Here is a 21583-nt window from a genome sequence, read left to right as displayed (position 1 = left end):
AGCCCTTCGCCTCTCCCACCTTGGGGAGGCCCCAGGTCCTCCAGCAGGCTGGCGGGCCAGTGGCCGGACCTGCAGAGCTAGCGATTAGGGTGATGCTGGAGGGATCTTTTCTGGAGGGCTTCGGTAGGGCCGTGGGGAGCCTCCTCGGCCACCGTCCCTTGACGCCTTAGGGATTCTGTCCGCAGAGCTGGGGGTCCGCAGGTGCCTGCGACCCGCCCTCGGGCCCCCAGATCCCACACATGGCTCGCCGCACACTGCGCAGCTTTTACCCTTTACTGACTGCGCTGGAGCATGCGCGGGGCGAGCCCGCGGGCCTGCCAATCCGCGAAGACTACGTCATCAGCGAGCGCCCGCCCGCCCTCCCGCCCCTCTGGGCTGCACTCTTCAGCAGTGGATCTCGTAGGCTGCCGGCGGCTGCAGCGGGAGGCCCTGCGCCGGCCCGGTTGCTGCGCCATCGGCAGCCTCCGTCGGGCCCTCGGCGAAGAGTGGCTTGGAACGGTCGATGACGAACATCTCGTGGCCTCGCTCGTCGCGGAGCTCCTCGAGCTGCGCGAAGGTGCAGGGCCCGTCCGAATAGTCGTTGACGAACAGCGCGCCCTCCCCCGGCAGTCCCGGCGCCTTTTTTCTCTTGCGCCGCCGGCGGCAGATCATGGTCGCCAGCAGCAGCGCCGTGAGCGTAAGGAGCGCGATGGCGCCCGCGATGGCCGTCTGGGTGGCCAGGCCCAGGGCGCGGAAGGCCATGCTGCCGGCCTCTTGCAGGGGCTCGTGGCTGACGGGGCCGGAGGCCGGAGGCGGCGGGGGCGCCAGCTGCAGCAGCTGCTGCTGGGACAGGTTGACCAGGAGCTGGAAGGGCACGCGGGCGGCGCCGCCGGCGTTGGAGGCCTCGCACTCGTACTTTCCAGCGTGGGCCAGGGTGATGTTGGTGAGGAAGAGCATGCCGCTGCCCGTGTCAGAGGCGCCGGGCCCGCCTGGGCGCGGTGCCCCGCCTTCTGGCTGGATCTGGGCCCGCGGCTGCCCTTCACGAGGCTGGGCCACCTTTCTCCAGGTCACCAGGGGCTGCGGGTAGCCGGAAGCCTGGCAGGCAACGCGCAGGTCCTCACCCAGGTTGGCCGTCACCTCCAGCGGCTCCACGTGTACAGAGGGCGGGATGCAGATGAGGCTACTGCCAGATATGTCCAGGAGACTTTGAAGTGCCAGGCGCGGGGGCTCTGCACACATGATGTTCTTGTCCCTGGAGCTGAGCAGCCGCTGGCCCCCTTCCTTGATCCATGCTCCCAGCCAGTGCAGGGCACAGTCACAGCGCCATGGGTTCTCTGTGGGCAGAGCAGTGGCGGACGGGTAGCTCAGGAATGGTGCCAGAACAACCTGTGCAGTTGGGCTTCTGCTGGCCAGAACCGGAACCCCTTTCCCACCTCCCGGAGAGGGGCCCCTGCCATCTCTTCTCTGACCTCAAGCTCCCTGGAGTGTGGGCAAACTCTTCCCTCCCCCTGCAGTTCTGTGCCGCGTGGTCCAGTTCACTAATTTCTAAGAAAGCCTCTGCTCCTTTGAAGTCTCTCCCTGCAGCAAGTCCCATTACTTGGGTGGATAGTCAGTGTCCCCAAAGGCATCCCACAGCACTGAGACCTCGCCAATCCTGTCAGCCTCGTCCTCAGGTGCTGTGTCCTGGAAATGCCAGCCCTAGTTTCGTCTTTCCAGTTTGTCTGTCCCCCCCCCCCCCCATAGCTCCTGAGTGTCCAGTCCCTCAACAGAGGATTTCTACCTTTTCTGTCTTAATCCTTAGGCCAAGTCCCTGAACTGTGCCCCTTCCAGCACTCCCATTCCTATCAGCCGCCCATGGGTCCAGGTGATGGTATGACCCTGCAGAGCGCTCCTGGATGGTCTGGGATTCAGAGCCACTGCCATCAAAGCCCACTCCACACCTGGGCCTGCTTCCCACTGCCACCACTGTGGCCGAGGAAGATACCTTGGCATGAGAACCTTCCCCAAGAGGTACCTGTGAGGCGCAGGACCTGCAGGCTGGCCAGGGGCTGTAGGGCCTCACGACTGATGGTGCCCAGTTGGTTCCTGCTGAGGTCCAGCAGTGCTAGTGAGGAAAGCCCAGCCAGGGCCTGGTCCTCCAGCAGCTCAATGCTGTTTTCCTGCAGGTGCAGCTCCTGCAGTCGCTGAGGGAAGGACAGCACATCATCAGGGGAAGGGGCCCTGGCGGCCAGGTCCCCTTCTTACGGAGCTAACCTGGGTTAACTTTTCTCCCTTTCACTGCTCTAGCCCCGCAGGACAGGTGGAGGTATCGGAGGACCCTTGCCCTTGCCCACCTTCCCCCCTCACCGGTAGGTGCAGGAAGGTGAAATCCAGCAGCTGCACTAGCTGGTTACCAGCCAGGTAGAGTGCACGCAGCTGGGCCAGGCCCGCGAAAGCGCCAACTCGCAAGCCGCGTAGCCGGTTGCCGGTGAGCGCTAGCTCTAGCAGGCGTGACTGCGCGCGGAAGACGCCTGGCTCCAGGGCGCGCAGGCTGTTATTGTGCAGGTAGAGACGGCGCAGGGCGGCGAGAGGCGCCAGTACGCCCGGTTCCAGGCGCGCGATGCTGTTGTCCTGCAGGAACAGCGTCTGCGGGCCGGAGGGAGGGTGGGAGGGTGTTTACCCTGCTGAGGGAGTCTCCCTCCCCTGGGGCTCTCCAGCACCCACAGGGACATTCACACACCCCTCCCTCCGTGTCGCGGGCACCTCTAGCCCGCGGCCCAGTGGCCCCAAGCGGTGCCCACCTGCGTCCCGGGTGGGATTCCGGGCGGGACGACGCGAAGCCGCAGGGCGCCGCACTCCACCGTGGCGCTGTAGCAGCGGCAGGCGGCTGGGCAGCCGGCAGCGCGGGGCGGGAAGCCAGGGAACCACAGCAGCCACAGCAGCAGCAATGTGGGCGCCCCCGGGGCCATCTCCCGCGGGACCGGCCGCGGACCACGAAGCTGCAACCTCCTGACGGGCCTCCTTATAGTCCACCCTGGATGTGATGTGCCTCCTGAAACACAGGTTGGCAGGCCTGCCCCTAACACTTGAGAGCCAGCGAAGAACATGGATGGAGGCCCACACCCTGTGTCTAATTTCTGAAAAGTTATAAATCAGTTCAAGCAACCGATAAAAACAAAAACAAGAAACAAACAAAAAAGTTGGCTTTTTTCCTTTGCAAAAACACAGTCATGAAGATTTGGAGCATCAGGTTCCAATTTAGAATTTCCAGAGTTCTTAGTCTTACCACACTGGCCATGTGGGGAGAGCCAACACCACCCCAGCCCCCTTCTCTTCCCATCTATTTCCATCTGGCACCGTAAGGGATTTTGCACTCATGCATGTGGGCGTCTCTACTTTCTAGCAATTAGCCACTCCTTGACTCTAAGGTACAAGAGGCTGGTGCAAAGTGTGGGCTTGGGAACATGTAGGTGGTGAAGCCCAGGACCCAGTTACCCAAGTGCAGGCTAGAAGGGGAAGAGGGTCTAGGAAGACATTTCTCCTTGTCCACATGGAGATGTCCAAAAGCAGAGCCCAGAGCAGAAGTCTCGTGCCCCCAAGACGAAGCCCAAGGCCCCACACCACGTGTCTTTGTCTTCACCTGACCCTGACCCAGCATTAAGTCTAGTCCTTTTATCCCTAGAACTCATGCTCTGTCTTCTGACCCTGGGACCCACCTGATGTATGTTGATGGGAAACATGGGTAGAACTGATCCTGGGAGCCACCAGCCACAGGAAAATGCAAGCATAGCTTGGCCAGCCCCTGCCCAATCCTTTGTGGGGGTGAGGGTGGGTGGAACAGCTTAGACAGAATTAGGGTTAATTCTCAGGAACTTGTTAGACAATTGGGGGATGTGATACACAATAGGAAAGTCAGTTCACGAGCCATGGCCTATGTTCTCTCTGCTGTTTCCCAGAAAAGTGCTTCTGTTTTGGGAAGTAGGAAGGGCCCTGGAACAGCTGGGTTGGGGCCTTGGGCCACCAACTGGGTTTCTAGGATAGTTCCCAAGTGGGCTCTGGGAGCAGTGACCTCCTGGATGGTAAAGGAATATATAGTGTGTTGGGGATTTATGCACATGAACCGGTGATCCTATAAAGATGGGAAGACCTGTGTCTAGTTCCAGGCACAGTGAGTCCAGTTTTAAAGGTGGGGACATGGGCTGAGAAGCCAGCTAGTCTGGAGCCAGGGACAGCAAAGCTGAGGGTGTGCTGTCATGCAGCCTCCAGCCCTTCCTCAAATGGTCCCCACTCTGAATAACTGCCTGTTTTCCAAGTCTCTCTGCTAGCAAGAGTGAGTCATGTGGAAAGGGACCAAGTGCCCTTGATGTCTGTTCGAATCTTGCTCTAAATTGTAACTCATATGATTATTTAAAGTCACTAGAAATGAGGTAGGCACAGCAAAAGTTTTAATGGAATAGCTTTGGCCCAGGCAGAGTCAGTTCCCAGGTGTCTCAGGATGTGCATGAAGCCCAAGAATCTAAAGGCATACTCTGGGCTCCTGGGATCCACTTCCCTGAGCATAAGGGCTGGTTCAGGTCTTGCCCAATCAGGCTCCAGCAGCCAGTCCTCTTAGGTATTGGGGCTTCTTGGCTTCCTCCTCAGGATTCAAGGCACTGTTCACAGGGACACCCCCTAGACGCTGATTGGAATAAAAGGGCCGGCCTGAGCAGGGATGAGGGCCCAGGCGGGAAGAGCAGAGGAGGCCAGCCCAGAAATCCTTTTACCCAGCGGAGAGCCCTCTAATCCGGTTGGGCAGGGGGCGGGGCGTCACACACAGGATTCTGCGATGGCTGTTACCGTCTCCAGGGCACCGATCTGTGCGGAGACTGGAGCGGCGAGGAAGCTCTGCGACCCGCTCGGGAGCAGTGCGAAGCCCAAGTCGCGTGCCTCGATCCCCCATGGTGTCACCTGCATCCCCTCCAGCTGGGTCTGTCCCGGGCCAGTTCAGGGCAGGGCGTGGTCCCCGCCAGGTCGCCTCCCCTTCTCGATGCGCACTGGGGACATAGCCGGGAAGGCCCCCGATCCCACCCCCATGCCCACTGACCTCGGGTCGGGCGCCCCCTCACCTGACGCTCCCGCGGCGCGGCTCCCCCGCTGAGCCCGAGGCGCCCAGGCCCACCGAGCAGTGCAGGGCGGGGGAGGGGCGGACGCCGCTCGCGCACGCGTACTGGAGCCCCTGCGCCTCCAGCCGCGCCGCCGGGGCCTGCCCCTGTAGGCGAGGGCCGAACCAAAGGACGCCCCAGGCCCGAGGTGTTGGGGGGTGGGGGGGGGGGGAATAGAAGGGCCCGCGACCCCGCCCCTCCTCGCGTTCGAAGCCGCGGCAGCACCTCGGACAGCGCCGAGCACCACGGGGCCGCGGTGCACCTCTGCCGCGCACGCGCATTCGGCCGGCGCGCTCTTTCGGTGGCGCGTGCGCAGCGATGCGCGGCCCGGGCCACAGCGGTGAGGGGAGAGAGGGCGGGACCTCGGCGGGGCCAGGGGCACCAGCGGCCGCCAGCCTTCCTGCCTGCGGCTCAGGGCCGCGAGGCGGCGAGCAACAGCGGGGCCAGGTCCATGGTGAGGGCTAGGCGGCGGCCTTGCCAGCGCACGTGTGAAGGCAGCGCGGGCGCGCCAGGCGGGTACTCGAAGCAGGCGCTAAGCTCGAAGGCTAGGGCGGAGCGCACCAGACCCACGCCGCCCGCTCGCTCTGGCGCGGGGTGGTAGAGGCGGCCGTTGGCGGCCAGAGGCAGCAGACGCGCCGGCTCGAAGGGCACGGCCAGGGCCTCACCGCCGCCGCAATAGGAGAGACGCGGGGGCCCGGAGCCCGAGGCCAGCAGGTGCGTGAAGACCACCGGCCGGTCTTCGCAGCGCAGGAAATTGCGCTCTCTGCCGCAGGGCGAGAGGAAGGGGAAAGAGGCCTCGTAGCGACCGCTGTGGTTGGGTCTCAGGCGGGAGAAGAAGGTGACCAGGAACTGTGGGTCTGGAGGAGAAGGACACGGTTGCTTACCATGCCACGCTACCCTACCTGGGGCCCTACTTCCCCAGGCAATCGGCGCGCCCTGGGCAACGCCACGGGCTGGCGCCGGATATGGGCACACCACCTTGGCCTCACTCTAGACAGCAGGGCTCATGAGCACAGGATGCCCAGTCCTCTGCTTTGGACGGGCCAGTCGGCAGGCTGGGGAGCAGAGCCCACCAGGGCCTTGCCGAAGGGAGAAGAAAGGTGGGGAAGAAGTTGCACCGGTACCTTTGAAGCAGGTGATGAAGTTCTTCATTTTGGAGTCATCCAGGAAAAGCTGCAGACAGAGGGGCAGGCCGTGGCCCATGAGTCCCAACTGGAAGCCCGACAGAGTCGGCCCCAGGTCGGGGAGGATTGGGCAGGCCTGAGCCGGGGCCAGTGTCCACTCTCCTTGCGCTCCTGTGCGCGCCGTGTGCAGGGAGGCGAGTGGAAAGTAAACCTGGGGACCCTGCCAACATTCCTGCATCTATCCCGCACTCCGGGCCGTGCGGGTTCCTGAGCTGCCATGTCCTCCCTGTACCTCTCCCTTCCTCCTTAAAAGTTTCTAATCAGATGTGCCACCTCCTCCGCGGAGGCTCCCGGACCTGCTTCCTCCCGGATATGCTGGATGATTCCCCTGCCAGGGCTTGCAAAACAGGCAGGGCGACCCGAAGCTGGGGATCACGGGGTCGGGCAGGATCTGGGGATGCAGAGCGCACGAGACGCAGCAACGTGTGGCAGGTTGGCTGCTGGGGGGGCGGGGCGGGGGGCGACCCCTCTCGGGCTGAGACCGGGCGCCCCAGGCGGTCCAACTCTCGGTCCCACCTCAGCAGTCAAGTTCTCATTCTTTAGAGACCCCGCCCACCCATCCGGCCCCGCCCCTCTCACAGGCGCCCCCTCTCTGGCCCCACCTCTCTAACCGGTGCGCCCGCTCCGGCCACGCTCCCGGCCCACCTGGCCCTGATGATCCACATAATAAAAATACTCTCGCGTCTGGGGCTCTGGGGTCTGGCCCTGCGTGTAGGAGACGCCCCCGCCCCCGCCGCAGGCCCGGGTCCCCGGGGACCGCGCCAAGACCACGGCGCAGGGCCGCAGCGCCCTGCATGCCCTCCACATCTTCCTCCCGCGCCGGAAGCGGCGCGCGGGTCACGCGGGACTGGCGCTGCGTGAACAGGATTCCTCCCCGCGACTCCGCGGCCTCACACTTTGGTTCCGGCAGCTGTCGCGGAGCTCACTTTCCCGGATCGCGCGGGATTCCAGGGCCGTGGGCAGCCCCGACGCTGTTCATTCTCTGGCCTGCGGGAGCGGCCCGTCCTGCCATCCCGCCGGGGTGGGGTGGGGTGGGGTGGGGGTGGGGGGAAGAGACCGCCTGCCGGCGGGGTGCGCACGCGAGACGGACTGGGAACGGGGCCCTGGCGGGAGTGCAGGTTCTGTCCCTGTCCCTCTGCCCTCGGGGGCCGACCGCCGGCACTTGCCTCTCGGCCTACCGCTCAGAAAGTCAGCTTGGTGGGGCGGAGTCTGCGTGTTCAAGCAGCTTCGGAATCAACACTGCCTAGCCGTCTATGGCAGATTGAGGGTAGGGAGGGTCGCAAAAAGCCCACTCCCCGCGCAGACAGGCCTTTATAAAGAGGTCAAGAGACAGACCCCGGGGGCCTCAGAAGGCGCAGGGCGGCCCAACACCCACATGGTGCCTCCTCCCTGGCCCTCATTCCCAGGAACCAGCCTTGCTTGCAGCCCACCGCTCCCCCCCCTCCCCCCCCCCCCCCCCCCGCATTCTCCTCTGGTCTGTCCACCCAGGTGACTGTGCCAGCCCACAGGCTGGCTTATGTGGTGGGCTGCCCAACCCCCAAACCAGCCCCCTGCAGCCCTGCTGCGACTGGAAGAACAGGAGTCAACAGAAAGCGACCATGGCTCTCAAGTGTCCGTATGTATTTTATTCACACAAAGTGTTGTCACCTCTTGAGTCCATGCGTCAGAGCCAGAGTCTGTGGCCGGGCCACCCACCCCAGGCCCGGAGACCACCCGACTGAGGACGCTACCTCAGGGAACACCCGGGCCACGGCAGGGCTGGGCTTTTTTGTTTTTAATAAATAAAAACTCAACTCTAAAAAATATATATATATATATGTATATATATATAAACTGGGGAGAAATTAAGTTTTACAATTGGAACTCAAAATTCCAAAATGGAAAATGTACAAACTGAGAGTCTAGGTACTTCCTAACCCCAGCTCTGGCCTTGAGGAAGGGCACTCCAGGGCGCTCCCTGGTTCCCCACCTTGGGGTTCCTTCCCTCTCTTCTACTGCAGGTCCCAGGTGGGGATGGGGCAGGGTTTGGTTTTTGGTCAGGAGCCGAGAAAGTGGCGAAGAAAATGAAGGAGTGAGATCAACTTGCTCTGCAGAGGACAGGCTAGGACGGCTCAGAGATAAATAGCATTTGGGTTAAAACTATGTCATTAGCAAATTTAGTTCTTATATCTTTCCCTCTATATCTCTATACACAGGCGGGTTGGTGTGCTGGATAGATTCTGAATTTATAGTTACACGAAGAAAAAAATACTCTTGCCCCCCACCCCCACCCTGCCCCAAGAATGCCTGCTCAACCCTGCCCCCGACCCCAGAGGACTTTGGTTTGGGGGCCCCTCCCTACCCAGAGAGAGTCTGCCAGGCCCTGCTCTGGTGATGGGACAGCCCAGTGCCCTGGGGCCCCCAAATTCCCGCGGTCTCCACGTTGGAGGCCACAGGTGGCAGGGGGCAGGAGGAGGCTGCAGGCCAGGAAGGAAACAGAGGGGAACCGGGGAGGGGCAGAGGAAAGAGGGGCAGCCGGGCAGGGTCCAGGCCAGGGCCAGGCTGAGCGCAGGAGCCCCAGCTCCAGGGGAGGGTGGCATGTGCTCTCGGGGGCCGGCCGGGAGGGGCAGTGTCACTTGGCTCCAGGAAACAGAAGGCACTTTCTCGGGGCTGACCGGCCGGTGGTGGGCGGGGCGGTGCCCACAGAACTGGCCACGAGGCAGCGGGGTGGGAGGGGGGTGTGCGGACAGAGACGCCCTTCCCACAACCCCTCTGCCCTGGCTGCGACCTCAGGCCCGGGGCCTGGGTGGGAGAGCTGGGGGCTTCCAAGGCTGGGGCGGGCATGGGCGGGGCCTGGCATGCTGCCTCCGCGGCTGGGGCGTTCCCTCCCCCCTCCCGGCGTGCTCCCCTGCCCGGGCGCACACCCGAGCGTCGGCTCTGTCCCCATCCTCGGTCCTTGGGACCCACGTGCTATAGCACGCCCTCCATGAAGCTGGTGTCCAGGTGCTGGATGAGCACGCGTAGGAATGACATCTCCTTGCGAGTGTTCTCGAAGATGACGCGCGGGTCGTCCGACCGGCAGCGCAGGCAGTTGGGTGCCATGACCATGGCCAGGTTGCTGACATCCATCTTGGTGATGGCCACGTTGGCTGGCTGCACGAACACCTGCGGAAGGGAGAGGAGGGTGGGCCCAGGCCGGCGTGTTGAGTGCTGGGGGGGGTGGGGGATGGGGGTGGGAGTGCCCCACCGCGTACCTGAAGGAAGCGGATGAGGTAGCACAGCACCAGGCGGTTGATGCGGGGCAGCGCGTGCACCACGGCCACGGCGGCCTCAGGGCTCTCGTAATGTGCGATGCACTGCTCGTAGAACTCGTGCGGGATCAGGGGCTCTTCCAGCTCCCGATACCACAGCTTCAGCAGCGACGCTACAGACACAGAGCAGGGGGGAGGGGGAGGGCTCAGTCCAGCCTGCTGGGCAGGCACCCCTGTAGTGGGAGCAAGGGCGAGGCAGGGGATGTGTTGGGGAGGGGAGGCAAGTGGCGTGACCAGACTGGAAAGAGTCCACCTAGCCCAGGTAGGCTGCCCAGGCTGGCCCTGGAGGCCTGGGGGATTGTGCAGGGAACGAAGGAGGGCTGCAGGAAGGAGGCCCCAGGGGAGACTCTGAGGGGCAGGGGGTGTCTGTGCTGGAAATGGACCGGGAGCCACACTGTTCCAACGGCCCAGACCTGCTCCAGCTCCTAGGGGAATGGGCTCACCAGGGACATGGGGGTCCTCCAGGCCTGTAGGCACCTTCCACTGGTCTACCTGTAGCTTCAGGGCGTTCACTTCATCAATGTCCCCGGGAACTCTGTGGAATACACGGGTGAGTCTCACCGAGTTGGAATCTGTCTTGCCCTTGACCAGGCGCCTCCCCATTAGACTGGCCTCTTTTCCACCAGGGAGAGAGGTGGCTTGGGGCTCCTACCCCATGCACGCTGACTGCTGTCCCTCCCCACTCTGCTAGCCACCCCCGTGCGGATGCCATTATCACCGAGGCCACTGAGGATCAAACCCACAAGGCTGTTTCCCCAGCTGTTCTCTTGGGGCTTGGGTGGAGGGCCTTGTACCATTCCCCCCGCAGGGCAGGAGCTATCATCCCTATTCACAGGCGAGCAGTCTGCTTGCTGTTGCTGTGTCTTTCTAGGCTCATGTCTTTGGCTCTGCCTGTGGTTGCTGTCCGAGTGCCTTCTGGGACCCTGGTGGCCATTTCTGCTCAGGAACGGTCTCTGGCTGACCCCCCTGCCTAAAGTCAGGCGTGCTGCCATTCAAGGGGACGACTCTCTGACTTGCTTCCTAAGGACAGGGCCCTGCCCTGCCTCTCCAGGCTACCTAGTGGCCCATTTGCCCCAGGGTGTCCCTCCCCCCCTTCAGATGACGGCCTCTTGTGGGGGGCCTCTCTGGCTACTCCCAGGCAGGGGCATGGGTCTGGACCCCAAAACCCAGGGCTGAAGCAAAGAGGTAGGCCCAGTGGTCCTGGTGCCTGATGGTTCCTGCCTGCCTGACACACAGTGCAGCCACCCGAGGCTCCCACACCCAGGGCCCAGGTTGCGGGGCACCTGAAGATGCCTTCCGTCTGGTCACCGTTGAGCGCTAGCACCTCCTCAGACAGACGTGTCTGTACCCAGGGCAGCTGCCGGTCAGGGTAGCGCTCCTTCTGCAGGCTCATGACCTCCTGCAGTGCGCTGCCAAACATGGATGGGCTGAACACAGCGTTCTTGGCGTGCCGGATCTCCTCCACGTTGGGCTTCTTCAGCCCCTGCCAAGATAGCCCAGCTCTCCGTCTCAGTGTGGCCCCGCCGCCCTGCTCCCAGCCTTCCCTGTGCCCTGTACCCCTCCCAGGGCTGCCTCTGGCTCGGCCACCCTCCCTTCTCCCCTGTCCTCTCATCCCCGGTAACTCCAGACATCTGCCCAGTCAGAGCTGGCGGTACCCGCAATTCCCTGGTCCCCAAGTCACTGGGGGAGGGGCAACCTGCTGGGCCACCTACACTGTCCCAAATTTTTAGGTGGCCCTTGTTGGTCACACAGGAGGAAGAGGGGAAGGACTCCTGGAATGAGAGCTGCCTGTGGCAGTGGGAAGTCCAGGCTGGCTGACCTGGACCATGTGAGACCACCCTGGGGTAGAGGTGAGGGGGGAAAGCCTGAGGTGGGCACAGGCAGCAGCTTCTAGAGGCGGGACTACAGAAGTGCATTCGAAGGGAGAGGGGGAAGGGACAGCCAGGCTCCAGGACAGCTGCCTTCAATAGTTGGGGAAAGGTCTGGCATAGGAGGCCCTGAGGGCTTCGTGGGTAGGGGTGGGGTGGTAGGCTGAAAGGGAGGAGGTAGTGGACAGAAGGGAGAAGATGGCCACAAATCCTAAGACCAGGGAACAAGGTCCAGATGTTTGGTGTGACTGAGGCCCCTCTACGGGTGCCGCAAAATGTGGGCTCAGGGCAGGGAAGATGAGAGGTTGTGGGAGGGGTGTGGCTGTCCAGCTCTGCCAGGCAGTAAGAGGCCCCAGCAGCAGAATGGGGGCCAGGGAAGTGGCTAGGGGAGGACACTACTGGGACCACCCGCACAGCTACCAGTGGTGGGTCTGGGCTCTTGGACCATCACGGCCAGGTGGGTGGCCCGGTGTGAGTGAAGGGGCACATGGTCGTCTTCTGAGCCCGCCCTGCATTCCAAGGCTGGGCCTCCCCTGGGTCCAGAGGCAGTCTGCCAGGGTGGGAGGGTCCCTTCTGGGAAGGGTGGTCTCTTAGCCTGCCCACGTGCTGTGCCTTTCTCTGCCCCTCACCCGCACCAGTATGACGGCGACAGGCCTGGGGCGGCTGGTGCTGCTGCGGCAATGCGTCCCACCCTCACTTGGGCCGGTGTCCTGATGCCCTGGCCTAGCTACACATCCCTTTGCCTGCAGTGGCTCCTCAACTTGGGGTGCAGCCCCTGCCCAAGGCCTTTCCCGGCTGCCTGCCTAGGTAGGCTCCCTGGAGCACTTTCTGTGCTGTTAACTGTCACACGCCCCACCCCGAAGCCGAATGTGCAGGCTGGGCTCAAGGTGAGCGGGACACTCAGTAGGATGTGAGGAGTGGCTTGCCAAGGCTTCCTTCTGGACCCTGCCTGGGTGTCACCAGCATAGCCTGCCACCCCTGCCTGGCTGTCCTGGGGGAGCTCGTACCTTTTTGGCCCCCGTCAGGGCCGCCTTTTGCAGCTTGTGGTAGCAGTACTTGGCGTATGTGCTGATCGCCACCCCTGGAAGAGAGCAGGTTCTGGTCGGCTGGGCGTGGGTGTGCGGGGCACAGAGGCCAAGAGAAGCAGCAGCAGGGGTGAGGAGAGGCAGCTTCTGCAAGAGCCCTGGGGGCCCGGGCCAGTGGGTCCTCGCTTTTCTGGGCTAAGTCCTTGAAAGCAGAAACCCACATCGAGAGGCCAGAGGGACTCCCTCGCCTCAAGGAGCCAGGCTTGGGAGGCGACTCCTCTGCCAGCCCACCCACACTTCCTCACGGCCAGGAAGGGTAGGCTGGGAATGAGACTTATTCCCACGGAGTCACAGGCAGGATAGGGCAGGACCTGGGCCCCAGGGTCTCCAAACCCATGCTCCCCTTGCAAGTTAGCCCCGAGGAGCCCCTGACAAGGGTCATTTCCACAGGCAGCAGGGCTAAAGGAGCTTGGTGCCCTCTGCCTTGGGCCAGCACTGGGGACGGGGCTTTGGGCCAAAGGTCCTGCAGCCCTGCCTCCAGCCAGGGATGCTGTGTAGCTGTGGTAGAGGGGCCTCAGCCTGTCGCGCCCCATCCCTGTCTGTTGAGGGCTGTGTGGACAGAAGTCATGGAAAGGGAAGCCAAGGAGATGGCCGCAGTGGAAAAGGGGATGAATGTGGAGAGGATGCCCCATGTCCCAAGCTTGGGTGTCAGTGGGAGGGCCACGCCACAGAAGGACACCTTTAAATTCTGCCCGAGGGCTGAAGGCGGCTGGGAGAGGGCTTTTCTAAACTCTGCCCCTGGCAGAAGTTCTGGCTAGTTGTCGTGGGGGTGATGGCTCGGGTGGCAGTTTGAGGGCAAGAACCTCAGGGACCTTGGCCACGAGGTTCTCCAGATACAGAAATGAGGGGAAGGAGAGAGAAGCACAAGGTGGGGAGGAGGGAGAGGTAGTGGGGGAGGAGATCCCACACAGGGTGGGTTTGAAATGTGTGCAGCCTCCTTCCTGGTGAAGGGGAGGGGGGTGGTGGGGAAGGGAGGGAAAACAGAAGCAGCGACAGGACCAAGAACACGCAATGAGGCAGAGCCCAGAGGAGCCATCCAGGCATAGGTGCCAAGGACCGACAGACAGAAAAGCTATAATGTGTGCCTCCAGGCTCAGGACTGGCCCCTTCTCTGGAAAGCCCTGCCCCTGCTGGGTCCACCTGCCCCAGTGCCTGCCGGCCAGAGGGAGGCCTCTACACCCAAGTCTCAAATCCAAATACCCCCATCTTCTTTTAAGGGAAGCAGTTTCTTGTGGACGTCCAAGCACATGGGGGTCTTTGGACCTCAGTGTGAAAAACATAAACATGGCTTAATGAAAATCTTTTTGAGTTATCCCAAGATAGTTTTATTATTGTAAGTGGTAAGGGGATTCTCTTTTAGAGTAAAGTGAAAACAAACATTTCTTATTCTCCCTGGAGAATCTGTTTCCCTATGGTCCCAGGGGGGATCCACAGATCCCTGGCAGAGAATCCTAGCTGCTGCCTCTGACAGGCCAGCTCAGGACACAGCACCTAGAACCTTCTGCCACAGGCCGACCTGGCCTTTCTGGGCAGGCTGTCAGGAACCTGGGAGGCAAAGGGGGCCTTGGGCTTTACACTGGCCACCAGGAGCCCAGAGAGCACTTTGTAGCAGGCAGCAAACTGGGTAGGGCCTAGCGAATGCCTCCTGTCTCAGGGCCTCTCCAACAGACCGTGATCTGAAGATCCTGGGGCTGCCACCTCTCAGTTGGTAACCCTGGTCAGAAGGCAGCCTTTCTGGGCCTTAGTTTCTTCCTCTGTAGGATGAGACAGGGACACCTACCTCACAGGTGCCCATAAAGGGCTGACCTTGGGGTCTGGTGCACAGCTCAGCAGCTGCAGCTGCGGGTATCACAGGGAGGACCAGGGCTGTGGCCATGTATGCCCAGAGTCCCAAGAGCCCCTCTGCACCCTGTACTGCCGTGGACAGAGCTCCCCAGGCCGGGACTGAGGGCTGTCTGCTGAGTGCCTGGGAGGATGTGCAGGGCCTACGGCCAACCCAGGGAGACTCTCACGGTGGTGTGGGGTGCTCTGCTTTGGGCCCACTGACCTGTCCTAGCCTTGCCAGGACACGCCATGCCCAGTCTTTATGTGGGGAGATGGTGGCCCCAAGGGGACTGACAGAAGCAGCTGAGTCTATGCTGCTATGCCAGGGATCCAGGCCTGCCCTGGGGCATTAGTGCCCCTGAGCCCGTGCTTCAAGCCTCAGAAGCCACTGGATCTGGCCAGAACCTGCCACTGCCACCTCTTGGCATGGACACTGCTGGGTCCCAGGGCTTCTAGCTCCCTCCTCACTACCCAACACCATCTTGGGCTGTAGTGTCCTGCTTAGCCCAAGCCCAGGCCCACAGGAGCCCCCTGTGGGGTTCGCTGTGCCCCCAGGCCCACCTGCCTGTGGCAACACGACTCGTGAACAGGCTCCAGTAGGAGCTCAGAGCCCCTCCACTCCGTTCCAGATGGGTGTGGCCCAAGGGCAGTTGAAAATTGTGGACTGCAGCTTCCCCTTTGTGTCCAAGGGCAGCATGCATCCAGAGAGCTTCCCAGAGGAAGGGGTGTTGAGGTTGACTGGTATTAGAGAAACAGAAATGGGGCAAGTCTGGGGAATGAGGTATGTGTACCAAGGCTGAGGGAAGTGCCAGGGGTGGGGCAGGGGCTGGTCCCAGAGCCCCGGTGCCAGGAAGGGAAGCTGACAGGACAACAGTGAGACCACCAGCTCTCCCAGCAGGGAGGGTACAGTTTTGGGTTAACAGGGCCTCCGTGGAGCTTGGACAGCAGCGGGATGGGGGTGTGGATCTTGAGCCAGGCCCAGGAGAAGGGCAAAGCTGGTGGGGGAGGTTGGAAAACCCATGGGCTCCCACCAGGGAAGCAAGGCTAGGGTGGCCTGGGTTGGAGGTCAGGACTGGGCAGGCACTGGCCCTCAGGGCACTTCCTCAGCAAACACTCACCTAGGGGGGCTTCCACAGGCCTTGCCCAGTTCGTCCTCACGCCCCTCCCCACTGAGAGCCCAGCGTGAAGTTGGAAATTGTTCTGAAGCACCTCGGAGAAAGGCGCAGGGCAGGTGTGGCCTCTCCCAGGACCCTCTTCAGTGACCTGGGGCCTCCGGCTGGCTCAGGAGGCCGCAGGCCTGATGGTTAGTGCCACCCCACCAACACCCCTTCCAGCCCAGAAGCGGTTAGAGAAAGGAGGCCAGGCGGCCTAGGCCGGAGAGCAGAACTGTGCAGACACAGCGCACAGGGGCTGTGGGGAGAGGCCCTACCATCCGGCTCCTCAACATAAGGCTTGGGTTTCTTTCTCAACTTGGACTTCTTCTTAGTGTTCCTTTCCAGGAGTGCTTTCATATGCTGCGTCACTGGGGAGCAAACAGAGCCATGAGGACCACAGAACACAAAGCCAGGAATGCATGCCCACGCGGGTCGAGATGTGGCTGGCGAGGAGGCCCCTGGGCCTGCTTGAGGCTGACCCCCATCAGCAGGGAAGGTATTGCACCCCTGCTGGATTCCTCAAAGGGAAATAGGGCCATGGCCAATGCCCAGCTGGGGCTGAGGAGCACCCAGCCCAGCAGTGATGTGGTGTGTGTGGTTGTGTATGGGAACGTGTCTGGACCATGTAACCGGGGTAGGTACTGGGGCCCTGCTGAGCACTGTCAACCAGAAAGCTGGCTCTGTTCATGCTAGAGGTGGGCAGGAAGATGCAGGGAAGGTGACCCTGGTCAAGAGAAGAGAGGCAGCCAGTGCCTGGCCCTCTAGCTGGCTGGAGGAGCCCCCAGCCCAGCCATCTGGCTCCTAAATGGCTGCACTCAGGGGTCCCAGGCTCCTGAGCTGGTGTTGGAGAAGGTGCCGAGCAGCACAACAGGCTTCTGGGGTTGATCTGGGCATGCCTCCCACTCTGTGCAAAAAAACCTTACCACTGTTGATAGGGAGCCCTTCGCACCCCCTCCATCCTGAGCTCTCTGGAAGGGAGTCTCTATGCACAGCCCACACTAAGGTTGGGAGTTTCACTCTTCTCTGACAGTGGACCATTTACACAAATTACTTGTTTTTCTTCTGCACAGGAGATTGCTATCTTACCTATCATTTATTTTTATCACTAAGGACTTGTGGGCGTATCATTTCACACTCTGAGTTATAACCCAATACGACTTCATTTTCCCTCAACTGCTCCAGCTTTGGCCACTGGGAGCCCTTTCCGTTGGCTCCTGTGTCCTGACACACCCTGCCAACTCCCCGTGGCCCCACCAGCACTTTCTGACTTTGGGCACTGCATCATGTACACTCCCTGCACCGGCCCTAGATTCAGCTGTTTTTCCAAGGAGCCCTGGTTCCTTGCAGTGGAAAATGGTATTAGGAACCAAGATCTGGGTGTGAGGTGCGCTCATTGCTTTTGGGGTGCTGACAGAGCTAGTAAAGATACATTCGTACACTAGCCCCTGTATATGCACATCCCTCCAATATCTCCACACCAATACTTCCAACTGTGATCCGCCACCACAGGACCCTCTAGATTCCTCTAACTCATTTGTAACTGCTGTATCTTTTTACTCTCTGAACAGTGTCTTTTTTTTTTTTTTTTAATTTGTTTTTTTTTTTTTTCAACGTTTATTTATTTTTGGGACAGAGAGAGACAGAGCATGAACGGGGGAGGGGCAGAGAGAGAGGGAGACACAGAATCGGAAACAGGCTCCAGGCTCTGAGCCATCAGCCCAGAGCCTGATGCGGGGCTCGAACTCACGGACCGCGAGATCGTGACCTGGCTGAAGTCGGATGCTTAACCGACTGCGCCACCCAGGCGCCCCTGAACAGTGTCTTTTGAAGAGGAGATTTAATTTTGTTAAAGTCCAATATATCAGTGTTTTTCTTTTGCAGATAGTGCTTTAAGTATCACACATAAAAACCTTTCCCTAAGTCAAGAAAAACTTTCTCCTGTGTTTTGTACTAGTTTTACAGTTTTAGGGTTTTTTATTTGTTTGCTTTTTAAATTTAGGTTTAGGACTTTCCTTTTTTTTGGTTTGTTTTGTTTTTTAAAGTTTATTTGAGAGAAACAGACACAGCATGAGCAGGGGGTGGGAGGAGAGGCAGGTGAGAGAGAATCCCAAGCAGGCTCTGCACTATCAGCCCTTGAACTCATGAACTCACGAACAATGAGATCATGACCCGAACCGAAACCAAGAGTCGGACACTTAACCAACTGAGCCATCCAGACACAGCTACAGTTTTAGGTTTTATATTCTGGTTTATGATCTGAGGTAGCTTTTGCATACAACATAAAGTATGGGTTGAAGCTCATCTTTTTATGCATTTGGACATCCACCTGTCCCAGCACCATTTGAGGAAAGCACTATCCTTTTCTTCACTGAAGTGCCTTTGTATCTCTGTGCAAAACTGGTTGATCATATATGTCTGGGTCTAGTTGTGGACTCTATTCTGTCCCACAGATCTACTATCTACCTTTACAGCGACAGCTTATTCTCCTGGCTACTATAGCTTTGTAACAAGACTTGAAGTAGGGTAGGGTTAGTCCTCCAAATTTGCTCTTTTGTTTCAAAGGTTATTTTGGCTATTCCAGGTCCTCTGTATTTTCTATGGATTTTAGAACCAGCCTGTCAATTTCTAAATTAGGATTGAATCTGTATGTCAATTTGGGTGGAAGTAACATCTTGACACTATTGAATCTTCTGATTCATAAACGTGGTATTTCTCTCCATTAACTTAGGCCTTCCTGACTTTCAGCAATGTTTGGGAGTTTTCATTGTAGAAGTTTTAGAAATCTTTTGTCAGATTCATCCCTAAGTTTATCATATTTTTAAATGCTACTTTGGGTTTTTTTCCTTTTTTAAGATTTTATTATTTCTTTTATTAAAAAATGTTTAATGTTTATTTATTTTTTGGGAGACAGAGACAGAGTGTGAGCTGGGGAGGGGCAGACAGAGAGAGACACACACAGAATCCAAAGCAGGCTCCAGGCTCTGAGCAGTCAGCACAGAGCCCAGTGCAGGGCCCAAACCCACAAACCGCAAGATCAAGACACGAGCAGAAGTCTGACGCCTAACTGACTGAGCCACCCACGCACCCCAAGATTTTATTCTTAAGTGATCTCTATACCCAACGTGGGGTTCAAACCCATGACCCCAAGATCAAGTGATCTCTATACCCAACGTGGGGTTCAAACCCATGACCCCAAGATCAAGAATCGCATATAACACTGAGCCAGCCACGTGCCCCCAGATGGTATTTTAAAAATGTTTATTTCCAGTAGTGTGTTGCTATTATGTAGAATCATGATTAACTTTTATATTGGTCTTATATCCTACAACCTTGCTAAACTCACTTATTGTAGTATTTTTATGGATCTAATAGAAGACTGTGTTGTATGTGATTAAAGAAAATTGCACACTTCCTTTCCAATTTGGATGCCTTTTCTTTTCCACGACTTTGCACTGTCTAGGCCTCCAGCATGATGTATAGTAGATGCAGTGGGGTTGGGGGTTCTTGCCTTGTTCTTGATCTTGCGGGGAAAGCATTCAGTCTTTTATCATTATGTATGGTGCTGGCTAGAGGTGTTTCTTAATTGTGGTAAAATAGAACCATAAAAATGTAGCCATAGAGCCATTTTAAGTGTACAATTTAGTGGTATTAGATCCATTCGCAATTTCACGCAGCCATCACATTTATTCCTAAAATCCTTACATCACCACAAACAGAAACCTTATACCTATTAAGCAAAAACTCCTCATTTACCCTTCCCCAGCTCCTCGTAACCTCTAATCTACTTTGTCTCTATGAATTCGCTTATTTTAGATATTTCACAAAGGTTGGATTATACAGTATTTGCCCTTTTGTATCTGGCTTCTTTCACTTAGAGTAACTTTTCAAGGTTCTTCTGTGTTGTAGCATGTAACAGAGCTTCATTCCTTTTTATGGCTGAAAAATATTCCATTGTATCAACAGACCACATTTTGCTTATCCATTCACGTGCTGGACACCTGGGTTGGTTCCACTTTTTGGCTACTGTGAATAATGTTGCTATGAATATTGCTGTACAAATATCTGTTTGACTTCTTACTTTCCATTCTTTTGGGTACTGAAGGGTTTTAAAAAATATTTGCCTTTTATCTGGTTGAAGAGGTTCCCTTCTGTTCCTAGTTTGTTTAGAGTTTATATCAGGAACGGAAATGTTGGATTTTGCCAAATGTTTTTTCTGCACTTATTGGGATGATCACATGGTCTTTCTTTTTCACTGTTGCTATGGCAAATTACATGGAATTTTAATGTTAAACCAACCTTTCATTCTTCAGATAAACCCTGGTTATTCAAGATGCATTATCTTTTTTATATATTGTTGGAGTCAATTTGCTAATATCATTAACAATTTCTGTGTTTAGGAGAACTGTCTGTGCTTTTCTTTTTTTGTAATGTCCTTTTATAAATTTGGTATGGAATGAACTGAGAGATATTCCCTCCACTTCAGTTTTCTCAATAGGTTTGTAAAGAATTGCTACACAAACAATGGAATGTTTGGTAGAATTTACCAGGGAAGCCATTTGGGCCTTTAATTTTCCTTGTAGGAAGGTTTTAAGTAACAATTCAATTTCCTTAATAGATACAGGATTTTTTTTTTTTTTTTCTTTTTGGTTGTTGCTTATTGAGTGATCTTTGGTAGTTTGTGTCTTTCAAGGCATCTGTCCATTTCCTCTTTTTTAAATTTTTTAATGTTTATTTAGTTTTGAGAGAGACAGAGAGAGAGACAGAGAGAGCAGGGGAGGGGCAGAGAGAGGGAAACACAGAATCTGAAGCAGGCTCCAGGCTCCGAGCTGTCAGCACAGAGTCTGACGTGGGACTTGAACCCATGAAATGTGAGATCACGACCTGAGCCAAAGTCCAATGCTCAAACAACTGAGCCACCCAGGCGCCCCTGCCCATTTCTTCTTAATTGTCAAATTTACTGCATAAAGTTGTTTGTAACATTTCCTTTTCCTTTTACATGTTAAATCTGTCGTGATATCATCTCTCATTCTTGAGATTGGTAATTTATATCTTCTTTTCATTGTGATTAGTCTAGCTAGAGATTTATCAATTTCATTAATCTTCTCAAAGAATTAGCTTTTTGTTTCATTGACTTTCTGCATTGTTTTTCTGTTTTCACTTTTATTGATTTCTACTCTGATCTTCATTATTTTCTTTCTTCTGCTTGCTCTTGGTAGCATTTATTTTTTAAGTTTCTTAAAGCAGAAATTGAGGGGTGCCTGGGTGGCTCAGTCAGTTAAGTGTCCAACCTCAGCTCAGGTCATGATCTCGCCGTCTGTGAGTTTGAGCCCTGCATGGGGCTTTGTGCTGATAGCTCAGAGCCTGGAACCACCTGCTTTGGATTTTGTGCCTCTCTCTCTGCTTCTCTGCTGCTCACGCACTGTCTCTGTCTCTCTCTCAAAAGTAATTAAACATTAAAAAAAAATTAAAGTAGAAACTGAGGCACTAATTTGAGATATCATTTTAGAATAATCTCCCTCTAAGAACTGCTGTGGCTGCATCCCACAATTAATGTATGTTTTGTTTTCATTTTCTTTCAGTTTAAAATATGTCCTAATTTCCCCTTAGGTTTTTAAATTTTGTTAATGTTTATTTATTTTTGAGAGACAGACAGACTGTGAGTGGGGGGCGGGGGCACAGAAAGAGAGGAAGACACAGAATCTGAAGCAGGCTCCAGGCTCTGAGCTGTCAGCACAGATCCTGACGCAGGGCTGGAACTCCCAAACTGTGAGATTATGACCTGGGCTGAAGTTGGGCCCTCAACCGAGCCACTCAGGTGCTCCCCAATACCCCCCTCCATTAAGGTTTTTATTTGATCATTGGGCTATTTAGTAATATGTTCTTTAGTTTGCAGATATTTAGGGATTTTCCAGATATCTTAGTGTTAGTGACTGCTAATTTAATTGTGTTGTGACTAGAGAACACACTTCTATGATTAACCTTCTTTAGCATTTCTTGAGACTTGTTTTATGGCTCAGAATATGGCCTATCTTGAAAATGTGGCTGGGATTTGAGTCCAAATGCTCTGGGTCCAAAATTT

General features: G+C 56.9%; 3 protein-coding genes and 1 long non-coding RNA gene across 13 annotated transcripts in view; all 4 read right to left on the bottom strand.

The window, feature by feature from the left end:
• Positions 1–259: 259 nt before the first annotated feature.
• Positions 260–5170, bottom strand: LRRC24 (leucine rich repeat containing 24). 5 transcript variants are annotated; one of them, XM_045455570.1, is made up of 5 exons: positions 5064–5170; positions 2760–3010; positions 2326–2604; positions 1994–2162; positions 260–1313 (listed from the first exon to the last, which is right to left on the bottom strand). In XM_045455570.1, exons 2-5 carry the CDS (start codon positions 2925–2927, stop codon positions 385–387), a joined length of 1545 nt encoding a protein of 514 aa, XP_045311526.1. In that variant the 5' UTR covers positions 2928–3010; positions 5064–5170; the 3' UTR covers positions 260–384. The 5 variants fall into 5 exon arrangements, with proteins under 5 accessions (XP_045311526.1, XP_045311525.1, XP_045311523.1 ...); XM_045455569.1 differs by having other exon boundaries at positions 2760–3095; positions 5064–5169; XM_045455567.1 differs by having other exon boundaries at positions 2760–3095; positions 5042–5139.
• CC3H8orf82 (chromosome C3 C8orf82 homolog) lies at positions 4382–7137 on the bottom strand. Its single transcript, XM_045455661.1, has 3 exons — positions 6929–7137; positions 6224–6272; positions 4382–5956 (listed from the first exon to the last, which is right to left on the bottom strand). The coding sequence occupies exons 1-3, from the start codon at positions 7088–7090 to the stop codon at positions 5511–5513; spliced, it is 657 nt and encodes a 218-aa protein (XP_045311617.1). The 5' UTR covers positions 7091–7137; the 3' UTR covers positions 4382–5510.
• Positions 7138–7888: 751 nt separating this feature from the next.
• ARHGAP39 (Rho GTPase activating protein 39) overlaps positions 7889–21583 on the bottom strand; it is a 110051-nt gene continuing 96356 nt past the window's right edge. For 5 of the 6 annotated variants that reach the window (XM_045455502.1, XM_045455499.1, XM_045455505.1 and 2 more), the window contains 6 exons: positions 15780–15872; positions 12449–12522; positions 10857–11056; positions 10017–10108; positions 9517–9686; positions 7889–9427 (listed from right to left, as the gene is read on the bottom strand). In XM_045455502.1, coding sequence (XP_045311458.1) covers positions 9233–9427; positions 9517–9686; positions 10017–10108; positions 10857–11056; positions 12449–12522; positions 15780–15872 — 824 coding nt within the window. In that variant the 3' untranslated portion in view covers positions 7889–9232. The remainder of the gene's footprint in view (positions 9428–9516; positions 9687–10016; positions 10109–10856; positions 11057–12448; positions 12523–15779; positions 15873–21583) is intronic. The other variant, XM_045455500.1, reaches the window with a different exon arrangement.
• LOC123586441 lies at positions 13836–15773 on the bottom strand. The gene is made up of 2 exons (XR_006706793.1): positions 15469–15773; positions 13836–15088 (listed from the first exon to the last, which is right to left on the bottom strand). It is a non-coding gene; the product is annotated as an uncharacterized LOC123586441 (long non-coding RNA).

This window comes from Leopardus geoffroyi, chromosome C3 (assembly GCF_018350155.1).
Source record: "Leopardus geoffroyi isolate Oge1 chromosome C3, O.geoffroyi_Oge1_pat1.0, whole genome shotgun sequence".
Taxonomy (NCBI): Eukaryota; Metazoa; Chordata; class Mammalia; order Carnivora; family Felidae; genus Leopardus; species Leopardus geoffroyi.
Note: the sequence above shows the minus strand (reverse complement) of the source record. Positions and strands in the feature narration are given on the sequence as shown.

Excerpts from the sequence above, each read along its gene's own strand:
- CC3H8orf82 (XM_045455661.1), bottom strand. The coding sequence starts at position 7,090 with ATGTGGAGGGCATGCAGGGCGCTGCGGCCCTGCGCCGTGGTCTTGGCG. Across the intron at positions 6,273-6,928 it reads ATGTGGATCATCAGGGCCAG|CTTTTCCTGGATGACTCCAA; the intron begins GTGGGCCGGGAG and ends CTCTGTCTGCAG. Across the intron at positions 5,957-6,223 it reads CTTCATCACCTGCTTCAAAG|ACCCACAGTTCCTGGTCACC; the intron begins GTACCGGTGCAA and ends CTTCTCCTCCAG.
- LRRC24 (XM_045455569.1), bottom strand. The coding sequence starts at position 3,065 with ATGTTCTTCGCTGGCTCTCAAGTGTTAGGGGCAGGCCTGCCAACCTGT. Across the intron at positions 2,605-2,759 it reads GAATCCCACCCGGGACGCAG|ACGCTGTTCCTGCAGGACAA; the intron begins GTGGGCACCGCT and ends TCCGGCCCGCAG. Across the intron at positions 2,163-2,325 it reads TCACCTTCCTGCACCTACCG|CGACTGCAGGAGCTGCACCT; the intron begins GTGAGGGGGGAA and ends TCCTTCCCTCAG.